The sequence below is a fragment of the Mobula birostris genome, unplaced genomic scaffold, assembly GCF_030028105.1.
Source record: "Mobula birostris isolate sMobBir1 unplaced genomic scaffold, sMobBir1.hap1 scaffold_691, whole genome shotgun sequence".
Lineage (NCBI taxonomy): Eukaryota > Metazoa > Chordata > Chondrichthyes > Myliobatiformes > Myliobatidae > Mobula > Mobula birostris.
The window spans coordinates 77964-100681 of NW_027278410.1; the positions used below are offsets into that span (position 1 = coordinate 77964).

General features: G+C 53.8%; 1 protein-coding gene across 4 annotated transcripts; it reads left to right on the forward strand.

The window, feature by feature from the left end:
• The first annotated feature begins 6006 nt into the window (after positions 1-6006).
• Positions 6007-22040, forward strand: LOC140193670 (uncharacterized). Of its 4 annotated transcripts, XM_072250832.1 has the most exons (4): positions 6007-6489; positions 9389-9502; positions 11389-11583; positions 20362-22040. In XM_072250832.1, the coding sequence occupies exons 2-4, from the start codon at positions 9455-9457 to the stop codon at positions 21418-21420; spliced, it is 1302 nt and encodes a 433-aa protein (XP_072106933.1). In that variant the 5' UTR covers positions 6007-6489; positions 9389-9454; the 3' UTR covers positions 21421-22040. The 4 variants fall into 4 exon arrangements, with proteins under 4 accessions (XP_072106933.1, XP_072106936.1, XP_072106935.1 ...); XM_072250835.1 differs by lacking the exon at positions 9389-9502 and having other exon boundaries at positions 6009-6489; positions 11341-11583; XM_072250834.1 differs by lacking the exon at positions 9389-9502 and having other exon boundaries at positions 6009-6489.
• The last annotated feature ends 678 nt before the right edge of the window (positions 22041-22718 follow it).

The following is a 22718-nucleotide window of genomic DNA, read 5'->3' on the forward strand; positions in this document are numbered from 1 at the left end:
ACCGGTCAGTGTACAGATCTCCCTCTGAGAGAGAGGGACTGAGAGATACTGGTCAGTATACAGATCTCAGTTTGAGGGAGAGACGGTCTGAAAGACACTGGTCAGTGTGCTGTTCTCCCCATGAGAGAGAGGGACTGAGAGACACCAGTCAGTGTACAGATCTCACCGTGAAACAGAGGGATTGAGAGATATTGGTTAATGTGCAGATCTCCCCATGAGAGAGAGGGACTGAGAGACACCCATCAGTGCAGATATCCCCTGAGAGAGAGGGACTGAGAGACACCAGTCAGTGTACAGATCTCCCCCTGAGAGAGAGGGACTGAGAGACACCAGTCAGTGTACAGATCTCCCCCTGAGAGAGAGGGACTGAGAGTTACTGGTCGGTGTACAGATCTCACTCTGAGAGAGAGGGACTGAGAAACACCTGTCAGTGTGCTGGTATCTCCTGAGAGAGAGGCCCCTTTGTTTTGGGGCCATCCCACTAATAGAGATGTCCTCTCTACATGTGCTCTCTCCAGGCCTCTCCCCCTCCTTTTCCCATCCCCTCCACCTCTCATACCTCCCATCCCTCAGTGCTCCATCCCCTCCCCTGCCCTCTTTTCTTCCCTCCCCTCCCCTCCTCTCCCATCCCTCTCCCTACCCCACCCCACTCCTTCCTTGTCTCTGCTGTCCCAGACTGGTATTCTGGTTTGGGCTGGGAGTCTCCCAGTGCTGGGAAGCAGTGTGATTTCCGTTCCCAGATTCCCGGTTTCCCAGCCATGGACGGTCCCCACATCTGGTGCCAGTGCTGACCCACACCCTGGCGTAGTGGCTGGGTTTCCGGTAACTGGTGGGGCGGGGTGGGGGTGAGGGTTGCCCGCCCCGTGTACACTCACCGCAGCCCAATTGTTGGCAGATGTACCCACACACAGAGCCAGGGGCTGAAGCAAGGTCAGAACACATCTGGAAAAGTGCAGTCAAGGGACGGAGGGGGTGGGGGAGGCCTGGGATTGATAGACAGAAACAAAGAGAGACAGACAGAGGGAGAGAAAGAGTGAGGGAATGACGGTCGGGGGAGAGAGAGAGAGAAAATAGGAAGATACACAGAGAAAGAGAGAGAAACAGAGTGAGATAGAGAGAGACACACATTAATACAGAGAGAAGCAGAGACAGAGAGGGAGTCACAGAGAAATGTACAGTCTCATTCACACACAAACACACACACACTCCTGTCAAATCCCTGCAACACTTAATATCCACACCTCACCTCAATGACCAGGCTCCCTGCTGTGTCCCTCTAATCCCTTCCTCTCTATAATAACCACACCCACCTTCCTTAAACCTCTTCTCTTTCTCCATCCCTCATCGCCCCTCCCGCAGTGCTCCCTCCTTTCCTCCCTCACAACCCCTTCTGTGGTGCTCCCTCCCACATCAATGGTTCCAGGGAGTGTCCCTTTACAGTGGCAGAGTGGAACAGTTCAAAGAAACTCATGATCATTTGAAAGTGAGTCCATAGGTCGTGGAACCTGTTCGTTGTTGAGGTGAGTGAAATTATCCACACTTGTTCAAGAGCCTGATGGTTAAGGGGTAATGGCTGTTCCTGAACCTGGCGATGTGGGACCAGAGGCTCCTGTACCCCCTTCTTGATGGCAGCAGCAAGAAGAGAGAATGGCCTGGACGGTGGGGGTCTCTGATGATGGATGCTGCTTTCCTGTGACAGTGCTCCTTGTAAATGTTTTCATTGGGGGGAGGGCCTTACCTGTGATGGACAGGGCTACATCCACCTCTTCCTGTAGACATTTCTGTTCCTGGGCATTGACGTTTCCATACCAGGCTGTGATACAACCAGTTAGGCTACATTCCAATGAGATCTCCTCTCATTTTCCCAGAGAGTTCAGGACCTAGTCCGCTCGATCAGTATGACACTCCTTCATTCTGAGGCTATGCCCTCTCATCCTGAACTGCTGTGATGCCACGTTGAAGGAACTATGGACCTGTTTTCCCAGAGCTCTCTGTGCTACCCCACTACTGAATGTCCTACCCATTCACTATGTAAGAGTCCTACCCTGGTTTGTCAAAGCAAGGATGCACTTCTGAGGATCTGTAGGGTGTTGGTCAGGCCACATCTGAGCCCATATCCAAGGAAAGATGTGCTGTCTCTAGAGAAGGTCCAGAGGAGGTTGACCAGAGCTATGTTGGGAATGAAAGGGTTAAAGTACGAGGAGTGCTTGATGTCTCTGGGCCTGTACTCGATGGAGTTCAGACGGATGAAGGAGGGAATCTCATTGAAACCTCCTGGATACTGAAAGGCCTGGAGAGAGCGGATGTGGAGAGGACATCTCCATCACGGTCTGAGGGCACAGCCGCTGAATGAAGGAACTGGAACGAGGAGGGATTGCTTCAAACAGTGGGTGGTGAATCTGTGGGATTTGTTGCCATGGGGGTGGGGGTGGTACAGGTCAAGTCATTGGGTGAGTTGAAGGCAGAAATGGATGAGTCCCTGATCAGTGAGGGGAGGATGTTAAGTGTGACAGGGAGAAACGGGCAAACAGGTTTGGGGAAAAATATTGGGTGCAATAGTCTTGATGGGCTGAAGGGACGATTATGCTCCTGAATCTTAATGAAACCAGAGCACCTGGGACAAACACGCACGGAATGCATAAAGACCTCTCCCCAACACACACACACACACACACACACACACACACACACACACACTCTCACAGTGGGAGAGGTTTTGGTGGTCTCTGGGACCGGGATAAGAGAGGCAGGGGAAAAGCGAGCCGCCACAGTTATGGAACAGGTCGAGCGGGGTGGGGCGAAGGGGAAGTGAGAGAACTATTTATGGCTGCGGTTTGAAGAATTGGCTAATGAAGGAGCAAGAGCAAGATCAACGGCCTCACATCCCGCTGCTCCGGGAACAGTAGGCATTGAGGGAGGGAGGGAGTGAAGAGAGAGAGAGAGAGAGAGAATGAGAGAGAGAGTGAGGATGGGCACTGTGGAAGGAAAGGGAGAGAGGGAGGGTGTGAGAGTTAGGCAGAGAGAGAGAAGGAGGAAGAGATGGAGTGAGAGAGGGAGGGAATGAGAGCGAGAGAGAGAGAGGGAGGGAGTGAGAGAATGAGGGAGCAAATGATGGAGCAGGGAAGGAGTAAGTGAATGAATGAGGGCCAGTGAGAGAGAGGAGGGGGTGAGGAGAGGGTTGGGAGGGAGCGATAGAGGGAGGAATGGAGGGCCAGGTGAAATGAAGTCAGGAGGCAGGGAAGGAGCAAAAAGCTTCAGGTAGTGAGGGAATGGTGGGGGGGTGAGCGGTGAAGGAGGAAGGGGCAGTGAGAGAGAGTGCCACGCTGTGCCAATGTGTGCAGGGCTTGCTGGGGAGGGGAGTGCATGGGAAGGAGTGGGAGGGGGTTACAGAGACAGGGAGGAGTGTGGGAGAGGGGGGATCACAGAGGCTAGGAGAGGTGCAGGGGTGGAAAGGGGTCATAGAGACGGGGATGGAGGAGGTCACATACGGGGGTGTAGGGGAGGGAGGCAGTCACAGAGACAGTGAGGAGGGTAGGGGAGAAGAGGGCCACAGAGATGGGGATATCTGTAGCAGAGGGAGGGGTTCACAGAGATGAGGAGCGGTGTGGGGGCCAGGGAGAGACCTGCTCCCCACCCACCACCCATAACACCAGACAAAAGCTGATGAGTCCCAACCACAGACGCAGCCTGTCAGGCTGGCTGAGGTTGCTGTGGGCAGTAGAAGAAGGGATGGTTTGGTGATTCTCAGCTGTGTGTCATCCCGATTGGCTCTTTATCTGCCCAGCCTTGGGCGCTGGTGGGTGAGGGGAGACACATAGTCATCTCCCCCTTCGACCCTGACAGTTCCTGACCCAGACCTCCTCCTCCTCCTTAGAGAGAGAGAGAGAATAACCATCTTCATGTCCTGTCTGCTTTGGAGAGAGTGCAGAGGAGATTCACCAGGATGCTGCCTGGTTCAGAGGGCATGAGCTACTGTATATAAAGAGGTTGGACAAATTTGGATTGTTTTCTCTGGAGCATCAGAGGCTGAGGGGAGATCTGATAGAGATTATTGAGGTTACACTTGGGATAGATAGACAGCTAATATCTTTTTCCCAGATTTGAAAGAAATGACTAATACCAGTGGCCATGCATTTAAGGTGGGGTGACCGGTTGGGGGGGAGGGTAAGATCAAGGATCAAGGGAGATATACAGGATGTTTTTTTACACAGAGAGAGGTCCACGTACTCCACATCCACCACATTACCTCTCCACTGTCTACGGGTCAGGAGTGTGATGGAACACTTTCCCACTTGCCCCGGTGGAGTTAGTCCATGCAGTCCATGTCTACCAACATGCCCCACTTGCCCATGTGAGTCAACATTTACATGTGATCCCAGGGAGTGTGTCTGTGTTTATAGGGGGTCATAAGGAGCGTGTCAATATTTACTGAAGATGTGAGAAAGGTTGCAGATATTTCATGTGGGCATATTTGACTTTCTTCGAAATCGCTGCTTGCGACACCTTCTCTGTGGAGTAACCCTGCTTCCTGAAGTTTCTGGTGAAGTGTTACCACACCCCACAGGCACTCCTGTTGACAGCTTAATCCTCGAGCTTCCACTGAACGGCTGGATTATTCTGGACAGGCAGTGAGGAGAGAGGGAGTGTACATTATTTCTGCAGAAGGGATTAGTTTAGTTTGGTGTTTAATTAATTAATGCATGATTCAGTGAACAAGTGAATTGTTCAGGATAACATGGTAGCTGAAGGACCCATTCCTGTGTTGTGTGTTCTATGCTCTATATTGCCAGAGGACTCCTGGACTGTCTTATTACAATTATATCCACTTCTGAGGCAATTCCTTGCGATTGAGGGTGATTACCAAGTATGTGGAAAATGTACAGCACAAAAACAGGCCCTTTGGCCCACAATGTCTGCATTGACCACAATGCTAATGTAAATTGTGTATCTTCTGCCAAAACTCTTCATTCCCTGCACATCCATGAGCCTGTCTAAGAGCCTCTTAAACACCCTTTTCATATCACCACCACCACATCCCCAGGCAGCACATTCCAGACACCCACCACTCTCTGTATAAAAACTTGCCCCTCTCACCTCCTTTGAACTTCCTCCCTCTCACCTTAACTGCATGACCTCTGGTAAGGGGTAAAGATACTGGCTGTCTATCTGTGCCCCTCACACTCTTACAAACCTCTCTCAGGTCTCCCCTCAGCCTCGCCGCTCCAGAGAAAACAACCCAAGTTTGTCCAGCCCTCGACTCCAGGCAGCATCCTGGTGAGGGTCTTCTGCACCCTCTGCAAAGCCCCCACACCCTTCTTGTAATGGGCTGGCCAGAGCTGAATGCAATAATTAGGAAGTGAGTGTGTGAGGTTGTAGAAAGGGAGGAGAAAAGGTCGAGAGAGAAAAAAGTGTGATAATGAAAGGGGGAGAGAGTAAAAAGGTTTGACTGGGAAATGCAGATAGAATATGTAACAGGGAAAGAGGGGGAAATAGAGGAAGTGTGCGACAGGGAGAGAGAGAAAGAGTGTGACAGAGAGAGAGCGTGACAAGGTGTGAGAGAGCTAGTGGTATGACAGTGTGAGGGAGAGAAAGAGAGGATGAAAGGGAAAGGGTACGCATGATGTGGAGTGATAGAGGATTGTGGGACAAGGGAGACGGAGAGAGTGGATGAGAGGGAGGGGAGATAGAGAGAGTGCAACAGGGAGAGGGGTAAATTTAGATAGTGAGTGTCACAGGGAGAGATAGAGGGAATGTGTGACAGGGAGATAGAGAGAGAGAGAGAGAGAGAGAGAGAGAGAGAGAGAGAGAGAGAGAGAGAGAAAGGAGAAAGGTCGGGTTTCCCGGTCAGGATGTGGGATTGGTTCCTGCCCAGGATCCAGGAACCACAGACCCTCTGTCATCTTCCTTCTGTCCTCTCTGTGGTTTACCAGTGAGGGGGGTGGGACCAAGGGAAGGGGAGGAGTGGGGAGGAGGAGCGGAGGGGGTGCTGAGCAGCCACTGGCAGCTTATGCACGGCAGATAAAGACGTGGTTACAGAGGGACTTGGATCACAGGCTGTGATACAGGCACAGAGAAACAGGGAGACAGGAGACAGAGTGAAAGAAAAAGAGGAGAGAGGCAGAAAGAGAGGGAAAGTGAAAGATAAAGGAGAGAGGGAGAAAGAGAAAGAGAGAGAGAAAGACAGAGGGGGCGAGAAGAAGAGAGACAAGGGAATGAGAGGGAGAGAGACGTGAAGAGAGAAAGAGAGAGAGAGAAGGAGACTGAGAAAGAGAGAGGGAGAGATAGAGAGAAAGTGTGTGTGAGAGAGAGAGAGAGATAGAGGAACACAGAGCCTAGGGTCAAAAAGCTCCACGCAACACCACAGTCTTACCCCAAGGCTTGGAGAGACAGAAGGAGAGAACGCACACAGGACAGGCAGTGAGCGGCGGCCTCTCTCCCACCTCAACCCCTTCCTCTCCATCTGGAATCCCATGAGTTTACAATGAGGCAGTAAGTATCTGGGTGTTGAGGTGGTGGGGGGAGGGCTGGCGGGAGAGGGGTGTCCGCGAGACGAGGGGAGTGGAGGCAAGAGGAGAGATCCGGCTTTTGTTTTCCTTTTGGAAGTCTGCATGCTACGGTCAACTCATCTGCATCGGCGGGGGGTATTGGGGAGGAGTGTCTCTTGGACGAGAGGGGAGAGGGATGGGAAGTGGGCTGGACAGGGGTTGTGACTGTGGGAGGAGAGAGAGGGAGGGAGTGAGTGGGAAAAGGGAAGAGAGAGCAGGGAGAGATGGAGAGAGAGAAAGTACGAGAGAGGGGGAGGGGAAGAGGGAGCAAGGGGAAAGGAAAGAGAAGGACAGATAGAGAAGAGGAGAGGCAGAGAGAGGGGAGGAGTGAGGGAAAGTAGGAGGGGAAGAGATGGGGAGCAAGAGGTAAAGGAAGAGAGGAAAAGAGAAGGGAACAGAGAATGAGAGAAGGAGGGAAGAAAGAGAAGAAGGAAAGAGAAACAGAAAAGAGAGGAGGGGACAGAGAGTGAGAGAGGCAGAGAGAAGAATAGGGGGGAGAGAGGTGGTTCAGAGAAAGAGGGAGAGAGAGAAATGAAGGAAGCAGGAGACAATAGGGGAAGAGAGGTTGCAAAGGAGGAACATAATGGCAGAACAGGGAGGGGAGAGAGACTGGGGAGAAATTGGGGGAGAAAGAATGGGTGAGTGAGGGAGAGGAGGAGGGTGGGGAGAGAGGGGAGGGGGAGAGGGAGACGGGATGTAATGGAGCGGGGACAGAGACAAGAGAAACTCAAAGGGATTGTGGCAGGAAAGAGAGAGGAAGGGTAGAAAGGAGGGGAGAGACATATGGAGTGGGAGAGGGACAGAGACAACATGAGAGGAAGAGAAGGAGAGGGAATGGAAGTGGGAGAAAGAGACAGGGTTGGCAAATCACACACCATCTCTGCTTGATTACTTTCTCTGAGACCCTCTCTTCTTCTTCTCTCTAAATCTCTATCTCTCTCCTCACTGCACCCTCTCTCTCTCTCACACACACACTCCAATTCCCTTTGCCCATCCCTCTTCTTCTTCATTCTCTATTTAATCCTCTTTATCTCCTCGTTGCCTATCTCCTTCTATCCCTCACTTCCACCTCTCCTCACCACCTCTCTCCAACCCCCTTTCTCTCCATATGTCTCTCTCTTCTTCATCCTTCACACCTTCTCTCTTGGTTTATTATTGTCACATGTGGGAGATACATGTTTGTCTCACATACTGTTCGTACAGATCAGATCATTACACAGTGCATTGAGGTAGAACAAGGTAAAACAATAACAGAATGCAGAATAAAGTGTCACAGTTACAGAGAAAGTGCAGTGCAGGCAGACAATAAGGTGTAAGTCTGTCTTATCATACCAGGGAACCATTCAGTAGTCATATAACAGCAGGGTAGAAGTTGCCCTTGAGCCTGGTGGATCGTGCTTTCAGGCTTTTGTATCTTCTGCCCGATGGGAGAGGGGAGAAGAGAGAATGTCCGGGGTGGTTGGGGTCTTTGGTTATTCTGGCTGCTTTACTGAGGCAGTGAGAAGTGTAGACAGAGTCCATGGAGGGGAGGCTGGTTTCTGTGATGTGCTGAGCTGTGTCCACAACTCTCTGCGGTTTCTTGTGGTCACAGTCAGAGCAGTTGCTGTATACAATTGGATGCTTTCTTTAGTGTATCGGTAAATATTCAACACAGAATTGGGGCAGGTGGTCCTTCTGTAATATGGGGTGTTGGTGGGACCACATCTGGTATGGTGTGGATGGTATCAGTATCCTCATTGAGGGATGGACATTGATACGTTGGGGCAGCTTGGAGAAGGTTAATCAGACCCACCCCTGGAACAGGTGAGTTGTCGCATGAGGAGAAGTCGAACAGTTTGGATTTGCATCTACAGGGGTTTAGGGAGAGTGGAAGGGGGTGGGGTCTGGAATATCTCAGATTCCCAGGCATCTCCACAGGCTGGAACTTGTGTGTCCATCTGTGGGACAATCTAGAACTAGGGACCGCCATTTAAGAAATCGAGCCAGCCTGCTTCAGACCGAGATAGAGGGCTGGGGTGATGTTTTCCCACTAAAGACAGAGAGTCTTTGAAACTCTCCCTCTTGGAAGGAGGTAGGGTCGCAGAGTCTGTGGGTGTTATTGAGGCTGAAGGAAAGGGGAATCGGTTCTGGATGGATGACTGGTGAGAGGTGATCCTCTCCCCAGCTTCACTCTGCCCCCATACCAACCCCATCATCCTCCTTGCCCTCAGCTCTGAAAAAACCCTCAGTGACCAAGCTCATGAGAGGAAAGTTCCAAAGATCAAGGCCTCATGGAGGGAGGAAATCTCTCCCCATTTTTCCCTTCTTTCTGAGAACGTGATTATTCATTCTCAACCCCCCAGCAAGGAAGACATCCTCCTTTGAGTCCCTTCCCCATACATTCTGATGAGATCTCCTTATGTTCTCCTGAACCTCAGAGGGTTCAGGACCCAGTCTGCCTGATCTCTCCTCTGTCTCAGGGATGGGACTGGTGGGACCTCCACCCCACTCCTGTGGCTGGTCTGTGTTTCCTCAAGGAGGGAGAACGGTTCCCATGCGTGGGTCTCTCCAGGTACCTGGTTTGGTTGGGGGGAAGGGGGTCAAAATCTCTTCACTTGGTGAGGTGTGTGAGACCATTTGAATTCTGTATGTGTGTGAGAGGGAGCGTGCTACTGTGGATTCACATACAGTCATATACATTTCTATGTGTGCCTATTTCTCTGTTAAACTGAGTTCTGTGTATATTTGTAACTGTGTGTCTGTCAGACTGAGCTGTCTCTGTGGGAGGGGAATGTATTGGCTGTGGAACTGAGGGAAGTGTGTGCAGTCAGTGATAACCAGCTTCCTTATCTCTGCTCCTTCAGGAAGACTGGCCTGCGAAGCTGTTGGTGAGAGGCTGCCCCCCCTCCTCCCCCCCCCTCCCCGGCTCAATGTGTTCCACCGACTGTGTCCTGCCCTTTCCTGGAACTGGCACGGAGGTGAGGGTCCTATCTGTCCCATGCCTGCCCCTCTCCCCTCCTTCCTCTTCCCTTCCTTCCTCTGCCCTCTACCTTCTCCCACTCCCCTCCTCATTCTGCCCTACAATTTTCCTCAACTCTTATCCCCTCCACCTCCTCTCATATCTGACCTCCACGTCTCTCCCTCTCCCAATCTCTCCCCTCCAACCCCTTCTCCTCTCACATTTCCGACCCACCTCCTCTCCCTATCCCTTCCCCTCTGTTCCCACTCTCCCTTCCTTCTCCACCCCCCCCCCCACCACGTTCTGTATATTTACCCTATCTTCAGTGTATCGGCCAAGAGCTGTTTGGTTTTGCAGGGAGGGAGATGGCTCAGGCGTGGAGTGGGACATCACTGGGAGTTGGGCTGAAGGGTTCCAAGGTCACCACAACCTCCCCACCCAATTTACAGCCAAGAAAGTGGAGTGTATACTGCTTGGACGACAGTGACCAGTGGTGTTTGTAGGGATCTGTTCTGGGACCCCTGCTCTTTGTAATTTTATAAATGACTTGGATGAGAATGTGGGAGGGTGGGTTAGTAAGTTTGCAGGTGACACAAGGACGGTGAAGTTGTTGTTGTAGTTACAATGGGACATTGGTATGATGCAGAGCTAGGTTGAGAAGTGGCAGATGGAGTTCAACCCAGAAAAGTGTGAAGTGATTCACTTTGGAAGGTCAAATTGCCGTACCAAGCTATGATGCATCAGGATAGGATGCTTCCTACGGTGCATTGATAAAAATTGGTAAGGGTAGATGGGGACATGTGGAATTTCTTTAACCTCCTGAGGAAGCAGAGGTGTTGGTGAGCTTTCTTGGCTGCGGTGTCTATGTGATTTGACCAGGACAGGCTAATGGTGATGTTCACACTTAGGAACTTAAAGTTCTCATTTGCACTTGACCACCCCCCCACCCCCGACCCTTTCCTGAAGTCAATCCTGTACATTACTTCTGTTTATATATGTATGACTGTTTGTGATATATAAATGACCTGGATGAAAAGATAGATGGATGGGTTAGTAAATTTGAATACAGTGAAGGTTGCCAAAGAAAACAGCAGGGTTCAGACCAGTTGCAGGTCTGATCAGAGAAATGGAGGATTGAGCTTAATCCGGACAAGTGCGAGGTGTTGCACTTCGGGAGGTCAAACCGAAAGGGACAGAACACCGGTAACGGCAGGACTCTTAACAGTGTTGATGCACAGAAGGCTCTTGTGGTAAAAGTCCACAGCTCCCTGAAAGTGGCCGCACAGGTTGACAGGCCGGTAAAGAAGGCATATGCTTATTGAGTTCAAGAGTCGGGAAGTCATGTTGCAAATTTATAAAACTCTGGTCATGCCTCATCTGGAATATTGCATTCAGTTCTGGATACCCCATCATGGGAAGGGGGTTTTGGAGAGGGTGCAGAAGAGGTTCACCAAGATGATGCCTGGATTAGAGGGACAAACTACAAAGAGGAGTTGCATAAACTTGGGTTGTTTTCACTGGAGTTGAGGGGAAACCGGATAGAGGTTTATGAGATTATGAGAGACATAGACAGACAGTTGGTATCTTTTTCCCCAGGGTTGAAATGTCTACTACCAGAGGGCATGCATGAAAGGTTGGGGGGGGGGGGATGTAACATCTAAGAAGATGTGGGGACAGAGAGAGGTGGGTGCCTGGAATGTGCTGCCGGGAGTGATGGTGGAGACAAATACAATAGAGGCGTTTAAAAGGCTCTTAGGTTGGCACATGAATGTGCAGGGAATAGCAGTGTAATAAGTTTGGCAGAGACATCGTGGGTTGAAGGGCCTTTTTCTGCACTGTATTATTCTCTGTTCTCAGAACTATACTTGGAGTTGACTCTGATTTCGATCTCCAACCTACCCCCAGTTCACACCGAGGTCTGGTTCTAACCTGGAGCTGAACTGTGCAGTGCAGCATGGGTTTCCAAGTGCCCCCTACCCACCGCTTCCCGATGGGATCGCCCCCCAATTCTTACCATCCCTTGGGGAGAGTGCTGAGCAGACCCAGTCTGGAGACATGGAGCTCAACTGGCAAGAACTGATGTCTTTGAGCGAGCTGCAGGTAAGTGAGGGGAAGAAGGAGCTTCCCAAGCAAGTGTGTGATGGGACAATGTGGAGGGAGATTCACTCAGTGTCTGACCCTGGGGGTGTGTGAGGGGACAGTGTAGAGGGAGATTCACTCTGTGTCTGACCCCAGGAGTGTGTGATGGGAGAGTGTAGAGGGAAATTCACTCTGTGTCTGAACCTGGGAGTGTCTGATGGGATGCTGTGGGGGGAGATTCACTCTGTGTCTGACCCTGGGAGTGTGTGATGGGACGGTGTGGAGGGAGGTTCACTCTGTGTCTGACCCCAGGAGTGCGTGATGGGACAGTGTGGAGGGAGATTCACTCTGTGTCTGACCCCGCAAGTGTGTGATGGGACGGTGTGGAGGGAGATTCACTCAGTGTCTGACCCTGGGGGTGTGTGAGGGGACAGTGTAGAGGGAGATTCACTCTGTGTCTGACTCCAGGAGTGTGTGATGGGACAGTGTGGAGGGAGATTCACTCTGTGTCTGACCCAGGGAGTGTGTGATGGGACAGTGTAGAGGGAGATTCACTCTGTGTCTGACCCTGGGAGTGTGTGATGGGACAGTGTGGAGGGAGATTCACTCTGTGTCTGACCCTGGGAGTGTGTGATGGGATGGTGTGCGGGGAGATTCACTCTGTGTCTGACCCTAGGAGTGTGTGATGGGACAGTGTAGAGGGAGATTCACTCTGTGTCTGACCCCAGGAGTGTGTCATGGGACAGTGTGGAGGGAGATTCACTCTGTGTCTGACCCTGGGAGTGTGTGATGGGACAGTGTAGAGGGAGATTCACTCTGTGTCTGACCCCGGGAGTGTGTGATGGGACAGTGTGGAGGGAGATTCACTCTGTGTCTGACCCCGGGAGTGTGTGATGGGACAGTGTAGAGGGAGATTCACTCTGTGTCTGACCCCGGGAGTGTGTGATGGGACAGTGTGGAGGGAGAATCACTCTGTGTCTGACCCTTTTTTTTACAAAATTCTTTATTACAAATGTCGGTGCTATACAATATTTACAAAACCAGTGACTAACACATTTACTACACTACAAACAGACAATACATGTTAAACCAGTGTATTGCCATCCTCATCAATGATGGCATTTACACCCCGCGGAGCCCAACGGTCCCGGAACATCTCTACGGTCGCCGTGGACTGTGCGTATTCCTTTTCAATGTTCACCCGGGCACGAACATACCCCCTAAACATAGCCAGGCAGTCCGCCCGGGGAGAACCTCCTGCCACCCTTTTCCAGGAGCCACGGATGGCAATTTTCGCCACCCCAGGAGCAAGTTGACAAGGACATCCTCATCCCTCTGTGCCCCCCTCCTTACTGGATGACCACATATGAATAGGGTGGCACTGAAATGCAACCAGAAAGCGAGAAGCAGCCCACGCAAATACGCGAAAAGGGGCTGCAGCCTCACACACTCCACTTACATACGGTACACGGTCTCCTCCAGCCCGCAGAAGTGACACGCGGCTGGGAGATCCGTGTACAAACTAAAGAACTTATTGCAGGGCACCGCTTTATGCAGCACCCTCCAGCCGAGATCCCCAAGGTGCATGGGAAGGACTCCCTTGTAGAGGGACTTCCATTGGGGACCCCCCTCACCTCCAGGTGGAAAGACCGACCGCCATGGCGTGTCGGGACGGTGGACAAATGCTTGGAAGTGGAGGGTGTGGAGCAGCAGCCCATAAAGGTACCTCCTGCCTGCATCCCTGAATGGGATTGTGGGTGTCGATGAAAGACGGCTCAAGTTGTGTGGATTCGTCTCTCGCGCAAGGCTGCGGGGCCTGGGCCGGACGAACAGCTCAGCCCGAGTCGTTCCACACACCTGAGCCGCACTGACATCCGTTGAGGCAGGGCAAGGGTCGGCCAGGACTCCGCCCTCTGCCAGAGGAGGGGATTCCCGGCCTGAGGCAACCATGTTCCAGACTCTCAGTAGGTCCTGCTAGAAGCCGGGCAGCCTCTGCAAAGCAGCACGGCTGACGCCCGCCGGTGGTAGCTGCATATCTTCGTGAAGGCAGCAGCCCCTCCGGAGGAAGAAAGTCGCCAACACGTGCCACCTGGGAGGGGGCTCGGCGTACAGGAATCTCTGCAGAGTCCTGAGGCGGAGAGCCGCCAGTCGTGTGCGTACACACACCAGCGACTGTCCGCCCTCTCCTTCTGGGAGACTCAGAACCGCTGCAGAGACCCAGTGCTTCCTGTTTCCCCAGAAGAAGTCCACTAGCTTCCTCTGCATTCTTGCGACAAAAGGGGCAGGGGGGGCCAAGGTGACCATCCGGTACCACAACATGGAGGCCACCAGCTGGTTTATGACCACCACCCTGCCTCGACAGGAAAGCACCCTGAGAAGGCCTGACCAGCGCCCTAGCCGGCCCATGACTTTTGTCTCCAGGTCCTGCCAGGTCTCCCCAGAAGGACTCAGGTAGACTCCCAGATAGAGAAGACGTCTGGTGCTCCACTCAAAAGCTCTCATCTCCTCCGGCAGGGAGTCCACCTGCCACTGGCCTACTAAGAGTCCGGAACATTTCGCCCAGTTGATCCTCGCGGAGGATGCCGCCGAGAAAACATCTTGGCACTCGCGCATCCTCCGCAGGTCACAGGGGTCTGTGATCATGAGGAGTACATCATCGGCGTAGGCCGAGAGGACGACCCCCATATCCGGTTCGCGCAGAACCAGATCTGTCAGCCTTCTCCGAAGAAGGCCGAGGAATGGCTCGACACAGATTGCATACAGTTGACCGGACATGGGGCACCCCTGACGCACTCCTCTTCGGAAGTGGATAGGTCCTGTCAATGATCCATTAATCTTAACTAGGCACTCTGCGGCAGAGTACAGGAGCCGAACTCGGGCCACAAAGTGTGGTCCGAGCCCAAAAGCCTGCAGGGTGCCCACCAGGAAACTGTGGTCCACCCGGTCAAACGCTTTCTCCTGGTCAAGAGAAAGAAACGCAGCCGGGGTCCCAGTCTCCTGGAGTAGGTGGATCAGGTCCCGTACTAGGTGGACATTGTCCTGGATGGAGCGGCCCGGGACTGTGTAAGATTGGTCAGGATGGACCACTTGTCCAATTACCGAACCCAGACGGTTGGCGATTGCCCGGGCGAAGATCTTGTAGTCCGCGCACAAGAGGGAGACCGGCCGCCAGTTCTTTAGCAGGCGGAGGTCTCCCTTCTTGGGCAGTAGGACCACAACAGCTCTTCGCCATGAGAGGGGAATTTCTCCGGTGGCTAGGCTCTCCCCTAGGACAAGGCTGTAATCATCCCCCAGGACATCCCAAAAAGCCTGATAAAACTCAACACTCAGTCCATCCAAACCAGGGGACTTGCCCCTCCGGAGTTGCCGAAGGGCAGTGGACAGCTCCTCCCGAGTCAGGGGGGCATCCAGACGCACTGCGTCCTCTGGGCTGACCTTAGGCAAATCCTTCCAGACCTCATTACACGCCTCCGCATTTGACGGATCAGGCGAGAATAAGGACCGACAGAATGAACGGACCTCGTTGTTAATTCCATCAGGGTCCGTGATGGAGGAGCCATCGGCAGCCAGCAGCTCCACTAGCTGCTTTTGAACTCCCCGCCACCTTTCCAACGAGTAGAAGAAGGGTGAGCCACGGTCCAAATCCTGCAGCATTTGGATCCGTGACCTCACGTACGCACCTCGGGACTGCAGGAGCTGCAGGTTCCTTAGTGCGTCCTTCTTCTCCTGGTATTCCTGCCACAGCTGCTGGTCTCCAGAGGTCGGACCGAGGCGGGACTCCAGGTCAAGCAACGCTCTCTCAAGCCGCTCAACCTCAGAGCTCCGCCTCTTTGTCGACCCCCTAGTGTACTCCCGACATAAAAACCATAGCCGTAGGGAGCAGAACTCTCTCCGCCTCTCCTTCCAGGAGACCCAGAAAGCTCGGAACGAATCCCGGAATCGGCTGTCCTCCAGCAGCCGGTTGTTAAAATGCCAATACCTGGATCCCACCCGAGGGTGTAGTGGAATAAATTCCATCCACACAAGGTGATGATCCGAGCACGACACTGGCCGCATGGAGGACGCCGACACGCGGGAGACGTAGGCCCGAGAGATATATATACGGTCTATCCTGGAACCCCCTTCTCTAGACCTTCTCGAGAAGGCGCTAGAGTTGGGGTGAAAATTCCGCCAGCTGTCCACCAAGTCAAAGGAGCCGACTAGCTCCTTTAACTTTTTTGCTGATGCTGGGTCGCGTTGGAGGCCCGAGCGGTCCTCCGCCTCGAGGGTACAATTGAAGTCTCCCCCGAGGATTTCGCAATCCCCAGGATCGATGGAGCTCAGCAGGGTGGACAGCTGGCAGAATAGGCGCGTCTGCATCACACCGCGCCTGGGAGCATACACATTGATAAAATGCAATGGTACGCCATCCAGGCGCACAACCAGCCAAGCAGACTCGTCCCCAGGGATGGTATGGGTTTCCTGCAGGAAACTCACCGTATACCGTCCAACCCTGAGGGCTGAGAGATTGTTACGCCTGCGAAGAGGACCCCTGCTGCCGTTTACATTGCGACTAGCTATGGTAAGCTTCATGGCGGGAGCACACTAGGTCTCAGCAGCTGTGCCCATTTCGGTGAGAGCGGAGGCGCCCTCCACCACACTGTCCGGAAAGAAAGCAAGGTTACTTTTTGCCTTCCGGGCTCGAGCGGTACCAGCGACACCCTGTGACCCACGATCCCCCGTAGGAGCGAGGCTGCTTCTCCCTCTGATGTCCCTTACTAGGTCATCGAGGAAAGATTTTAGTTGCCGTCTGTCGTTCCCCGACACCGCATTCCTCTTTCCCTTTCCCTTTCGTCCGAGGATGACTCGCAGGGACCTCGCCAGCCTCGGCATGCTGGGCCAACGAAGCGAGGCTAGTTGAGGCCGGTGCTTGGCACCCTCAGAGGTGAGAATAAAATGCTTAATTTCCTCTACAGGTATCAAAGGGGACTTCTCAGGAGGGGTGAGGATGTCCATTGTTTCACTATCGAAAGAGTCCCCCTCCAACCTGTCACTGCAGACAGAATCCCCATCGGCCTCCCCGCATGTTCCAATAGATGGCTGCGCTTGTGACCCATACCGCGCAGCGGGCACCTCGCTCTTACCTGCCCGCTCCACCGTCGCATCAGTTTCATCCACATTTGCAACAGTGGAGGGACAATCCCCAGGGACTCCCTGCAAGTCATTAATTGCTGGGGTCGACGTGCACAGAATATCGCCCTCCCCAGGGGGCAGGCATAGAGGGGAACCCGGCATCTTTGGTCCAAGGGATTCACAAGCCGCCTGGTGCTGAGAATGAGAGAGCTTTGTCTCGTCTCCTCTTACACTATTCGGTACACTGGCCTCCAGAGAGGCGCTGACTTGTAGGTCCCAGGTGGAGGCCTCCAGGGCTGCCTCATTTGTGCAAACAGGGCTATCACAAGCTTTTTGCACAACCACACCATCTACCCCAGGACTGGTGGCTACATCTGGGGACTCAGGTTTAGAACCAACCCCTACCCGGATTCCCACCCCTTCCTGGGACTCTCCCGCATCTACATCCCCTGCCATCTTGCGGGAACGTTCCCTTCTCCTCTTCACGCCGGAGGAGCACACAGGTGCAGGCTTCACCGATGGGGCGGCGCTTTCTGTTTCCATCGCCCCGTCTGCTTGCGCACCTCCCCGAGCGTGGCGTCCACTTCAGGCGAAATGGGCGTGAGCTCTGCGGCCTCAAAGGCCCGCTTCTTACTGTGTTTGGATTTCCCCTTTGCCTTCTTACTCCGCACAGACTCCACCCCGTCCCCCACCTGAACCACAGGGAGAGGAGCAGGGACCGACCCAACCGTAGGAGTAGGGGCAGGGGTAGGGGCAGGGGCAGGGTGAGGGGCTGGGGCAGGATCACGGGCGGGGGCAGGGTCAGATGCAGGCGCAGACGCACGCGCAGGAGTAGGATCAGGGGGAGAGGTAGCTGGGGCACTGGTGCCCGAAATTGGCTCCCTCGGGTTCCGGGCGGCAGGACAGTCCCTCCGAAAGTGCCCCACCCCCCTGCACGCATGGCACCGCGGGCGCTCGGAGCTCCAGTACACCTGATAATCCACTCCCTCGTGCCGGACAGTAAACTGGCCCTCAACATCGTCCTCCCTTTCCAGCTGCATGAATACCTGACGCCGGAAAGAGATTACGGTGCGGAGGGTGCGTCTCTTAAATTTGTGTCGGATGGCAGTGATCTCCGACCTTACTTGCCCTAAACGGGCCAGTGGGGGAAGCAAGTCCTCATTTGGAATGAAAGGCTTAACATGCCCAAGCACGATACGTTGCGTGGGGGCCGTCACCAGCTCCATAGGTAAAAAGATGTTGTCTACCGTGACTCCCCTGCTTAGGGCCCGGTGCACTAGCTCTTCATTCGCCAGATAGAACACCGCCTTTCCGAACTCCTCGGTGGCCAGAATACCACCTTTCCCAACAAGGTCTTCCATTGCCTCCGTACACTTTTCTAGTGTCATTCCAGGGCGCAAAATACATTGCACCCCACGTTCCACCTTCACCGAACGAAACAGGGCGTTGTCCGAGGCCGGGGAGGCAGCCGCCCTTGCGTAACTCCCCGAAGGCCCGCGACTCCCTGGAGACCGGTCCGGCTTGCTGGCGCTCTTTCCAGTCCGAGAATCCTACAGCGGTGCCAGTTAGAAGTCCTGGAACGAGTCGAATAACTGGCCGGGAAAGTTTGCAGTCGACAGTTCTCGCTGGTTCGGCGCCAGGAAAGGCTCCGTCGGACTTGCAGAGACCCAGGCCGGGAGAGGCCGAAACGTCCTTCCAGATGCTCCGGCACCGACACCGGACGAAAATCAGGAAAACAATGGAGGAGGAACGTTGCCCCGATGTCAATGGGGGGGAACGACGGCGTTTCCCTCCGGTTTTGGAGCGAACCGGCTCACTGGCGAGTTGCCAGCGGCCGCAGCTGGGAGCTACGCAGTTAGCAGCCGCCAACAAACCCAGCCGAAACCGGCAGTAAAACTCCACACCAGCGCCGTCACTCACTCAGTTGTCCAAGAGACTTTTAGAGCCACCTCCAAAGTATTCCACGAACTTTATCCAGTAGTTTTGCCTCGATTTCTCCCAGCTCAGTCAGCACAGCTCCTCTATGTGTCTGACTCTGGGAGTGTGTGATGGGACAGTGTGCAGGGAGATTCACTCTGTGTCTGACCCCGGGAGTGTGTGATGGGACCGTGTGGAGGGAGATTCACTCTGTGTCTGACCCCGGGATTGTATGATGGTACAGTGTGGAGGGAAATTTCACTCTGTGTCTGACCCTGGGAGTGTGTGATGGGACAGTGTGGAGAGAGCCACGCTCTGTGTCTGACCCCGGGAGTGTGTGATGGGACAGTGTGGAGGGAGATTCACTCTGTGTCTGACCCCGGGAGTGTGTGATGGGACAGTGTAGAGGGAGATTCAATCTCTGTCTGACCCTGGGAGTGTGTGATGGGACAGTGTGGATGGAGATTCACTCTGTGTCTGACCCTGAGAGTGTGTGATGGGACGGTGTGGAGGGAGATTCACTCTGTGTCTGACCCCAGGAGTGTGTGATGGGATGGTGTGGAGGGAGATTCACTCTGTGTCTGACGCTCAGAGTGTGTGATGGGACAGTGTAGAGGGAGATTCACTCTGTTTCTGACCCTGGGAGTGTGTGATGGGACGGTGTGGAGGGAGATTCACTCTGTGTCTGACCCCGGGAGTGTGTGATGGGACAGTGTGGAGGGAGATTCACTCTGCTTCTGACCCCGGGAGTGTGTGATGGGACAGTGTGGAGGGAGATTCACTCTGTGTCTGACCCTGGGAGTGTGTGATGGGACGGTGTGGAAGGAGATTCACTCTGTGTCTGACCCTGGGAGTGTGTGATGGGACAGTGTAGAAGGAGATTCAATCTCTGTCTGACCCTGGGAGTGTGTGATGGGACAGTGTGGATGGAGATTCACTCTGTGTCTGACCCTGAGAGTGTGTGATGGGACGGTGTGGAGGGAGATTCACTCTGTGTCTGACCCCGGGAGTGTGTGATGGGACGGTGTGGAGGGAAATTCACTCTGTGTCTGACCCTCAGAGTGTGTGATGGGACAGTGTAGAGGGAGATTCACTCTGTGTCTGACCCTGGGAGTGTGTGATGGAACGGTGTGGAGGGAGATTCACTCTGTGTCTGACCCCGGGAGTGTGTGATGGGACAGTGTGGAGGGAGACTCACTCTGCTTCTGACCCCGGGAGTGTGTGATGGGACAGTGTGGAGGGAGATTCACTCTGTGTGTCTGACCGTGGGAGTGTGTGATGGGACAGTGTGGAGGGAAATTTCACTCTGTGTCTGACCCTGGGAGTGTGTGATGGGACAGTGTGGAGGGAGATTCACTCTGTGTCTGACACCGGGAGTGTGTGATGGGACAGTGTGGAGGGAGACTCACTCTGTGTCTGACCCTGGGAGTGTGTGATGGGATAGTGTGGAGGGAGAGTCACTCTGTGTCTGATTCTGGTAGTGTGTGATGGGATGGTGTGGAGGGAGATTCATTCTGTGTCTGACGCTGGGAGAGTGTGATGGGACGGTGTGGAGGGAGATTCACTCTGTGTCTGACCCTGGGAGTGTGTGATGGGACAGTGTGGAGGGAGATTCACTCTGTGTCTGACCCCGGGAGTGTGTGATTGGACAGTGTGGAGGGAGATTCACTCTGTGTCTGACCCTGGGAGTGTGTGATGGGACAGTGCAGAAAAGTTGGCAATTCTCTTGACTCTCTCCCTTCTTCATCTCTTCCCCTCTCTTTGTTTCAGGGCCTGGAGATGACTGCTGAGGCTTCCTCCTCCCCCTCTGAAAGCTGCATCCCCTTCTATCCAACGGCCACCCCTACTCACCTTTCCGTCCCTCTGCCCGAGCCCTGGCCCCACTACCCCCTGGCCCAGCCCTTGCCCCCACCTCCACCTGAGCCCTGGCTGCTGCCCCAAGGCCCTTGTCATGATTCCTCCCTGCCGCTGGGCTCTGGACCTGTGACGTGGGCAGGGGCCTGGGGTGGGTCCCAGCTGGAGGCTGCTCCATGCTTGAAGGCTGAGCCGGGACCAGGGCTAGAGCTGGATCTCAGGAGGACTGGGCCTGGGTCAGGGCCCGAGGCCAGAAAGGGACCCGGGACAGGCCTGAAGGCCGAATTGATGGGGACAGGGACAATTCTGGGTGTGGAGGCCAGGCTGGGCCTCAGGATTGGAGCTGGCCCAAAGGTTGAGTCAGGGTCTGGGACCGAGCTGGGCTTTAGGCCCAGTCTAGGCCAAAAGACCGAACATGAGGCTGGGATCGGACTAGGTCTCAGGGCTGGGACAGGACTTCGGTCTGGACTGGGCCTCGGGACAGGAACAGGCCTGAAGGGCCCTGCCAGACTAGGCCGGGAGACCTGCAGCCGTGACGAGCGACGGGCTCGAGCCCTGTGCATCCCCATTCCCACGGAAGCGATTGTGCAGCTACCAGTTGAGGAGTACAACGAGCTGCTGTCTAGGCACCGCCTGAGTGAGGCCCAGCTGGCCCTGGTAAGGGACATCCGCCGACGAGGCAAGAACAAGGTGGCAGCCCGGCACTGCCGACGTCGTAAGCTGGAGGCTGTGGCTCGGCTGCAGAGGGAGCTGGGTGGCCTACGGGGCCAGAGGGAGCGGCTGGCTGGCGAACGTGAACGGGTGGGACGAGCCTTACTTCAGGCCCAGGCACGGCTGGCACAGCTTGGACAGCGGGTGCTGGCAGCTCTGCGGGACCCTGGCGGACAACCCTACCCTCCTGGGCAGCTCTCCCTGCAGGTGGGGGCTGATGGGGGGGTGTTCCTGCTGCAGGAGGGGGCAGCAGGGAGTGAGTGAGTGCAGTATAGAGTAGAGCCTACATGCTGCAGTTTGGGTCAAGAGGGGGAAATGGGGAGGGAGGGGACAGAGTGGGGGAGAGGTAGGAGACTAAGGGGACAGAGGAGGGGAGGGAAGGGGAAGGAAACAAGGGGAGGGGAAGAGAAGAATTTCAGAAGGGTCTGAGTGATATGGGGGATAAGGCAAGGGAGAAGAGGCCCAGGCAAACATACCTCTTCCTGATGTTCACCCTGCAGGTGTAGGCCCTGGGAGAAGGGGGGAGTGGGTGAAGGGCAGACTGAGGGGTGGTGGGAGATGTATAGGGATGGGAAGTAAGGCAATCTTATTGCTTCCTTGGGTGTGGGACAGGGAGGGGAGGGTAGAGTAGGTGAGTGTGACTACCTGCTATGGTGGACTCCCTGCCTTCTTGCTCCCCCTCCCTCCATGGGCCTGGGGAACAAGAGATGTAAGACACAGGGGCCCGGTCCCACATTAGGAAGTGACAGACCAGGAACAAAGTTGGAATACGTATTAGCTTAACCTCTACCCCCCCCACTCCCACTCTGCAGAGCTGTATACTACCAGTGAACATCACTATTGTATATGTATGTTAATATAAAAATATATTTCTTGCAACCAAAGACTCTTTCTTCTGATATCATTAGTGTGACAGAATTGCAGCAATGGAGAACATAGTGCCCTATGGAATTTTGGAGTACAGGAACAGACAGCTTGGTGAAAGTGTTTGGCACACTGGCCTTCATCAATTAGGGCACTAAGCACAAGAGTTGGGAGTTGTATGAGACATTTGTAAAGTCTTTGTGTTCAGTTTTGGTCAGTGTTGAGATACAAAAAAAGAGGGACCCAAGCCAGACTAGCTGAGGCAGGCATCTTAGGTTATCATGGACTAGTTGAGCTGAAGGGCCAGTTTCCATACTGAGATTTAACCAAACTTATGATTGTTTTCTTCCACCCAGATGGTCCATATATGAGAACAAGCTGCCAGGGATAAACATCCTTCATTCATTGCATGATCAACAGATCACAGATAAGAGTACAACCAGAGCACTCTGTAGCCTACTCACCCAAATTTCCATCTGCAATGTTTGGCCTACATTTCCATCCCTACCTATGGACCTGTCTGAGGGAGCATAGGCTTTCATTAGTTATGGGATGAAACTCAAACACCAGCCTAATCCCACTCTCATAATCCAACAACTTTAAGGAATTAGATTAAGACATTAAAAGTGTGGCCAGGTCATTGATAGGACAAATGAAGTTATTCCCTGATGAGCCATCTATAGGGAAGAGATCAAATT

Coding starts and splice junctions, on each gene's coding strand:
- LOC140193670 (XM_072250832.1), top strand. CDS start 9,455: ATGTGTTCCACCGACTGTGTCCTGCCCTTTCCTGGAACTGGCACGGAG. Junction 9,503..11,388: donor TTCCTGGAACTGGCACGGAG/GTGAGGGTCCTA, acceptor ACCTACCCCCAG/TTCACACCGAGGTCTGGTTC. Junction 11,584..20,361: donor TGTCTTTGAGCGAGCTGCAG/GTAAGTGAGGGG, acceptor TCTTTGTTTCAG/GGCCTGGAGATGACTGCTGA.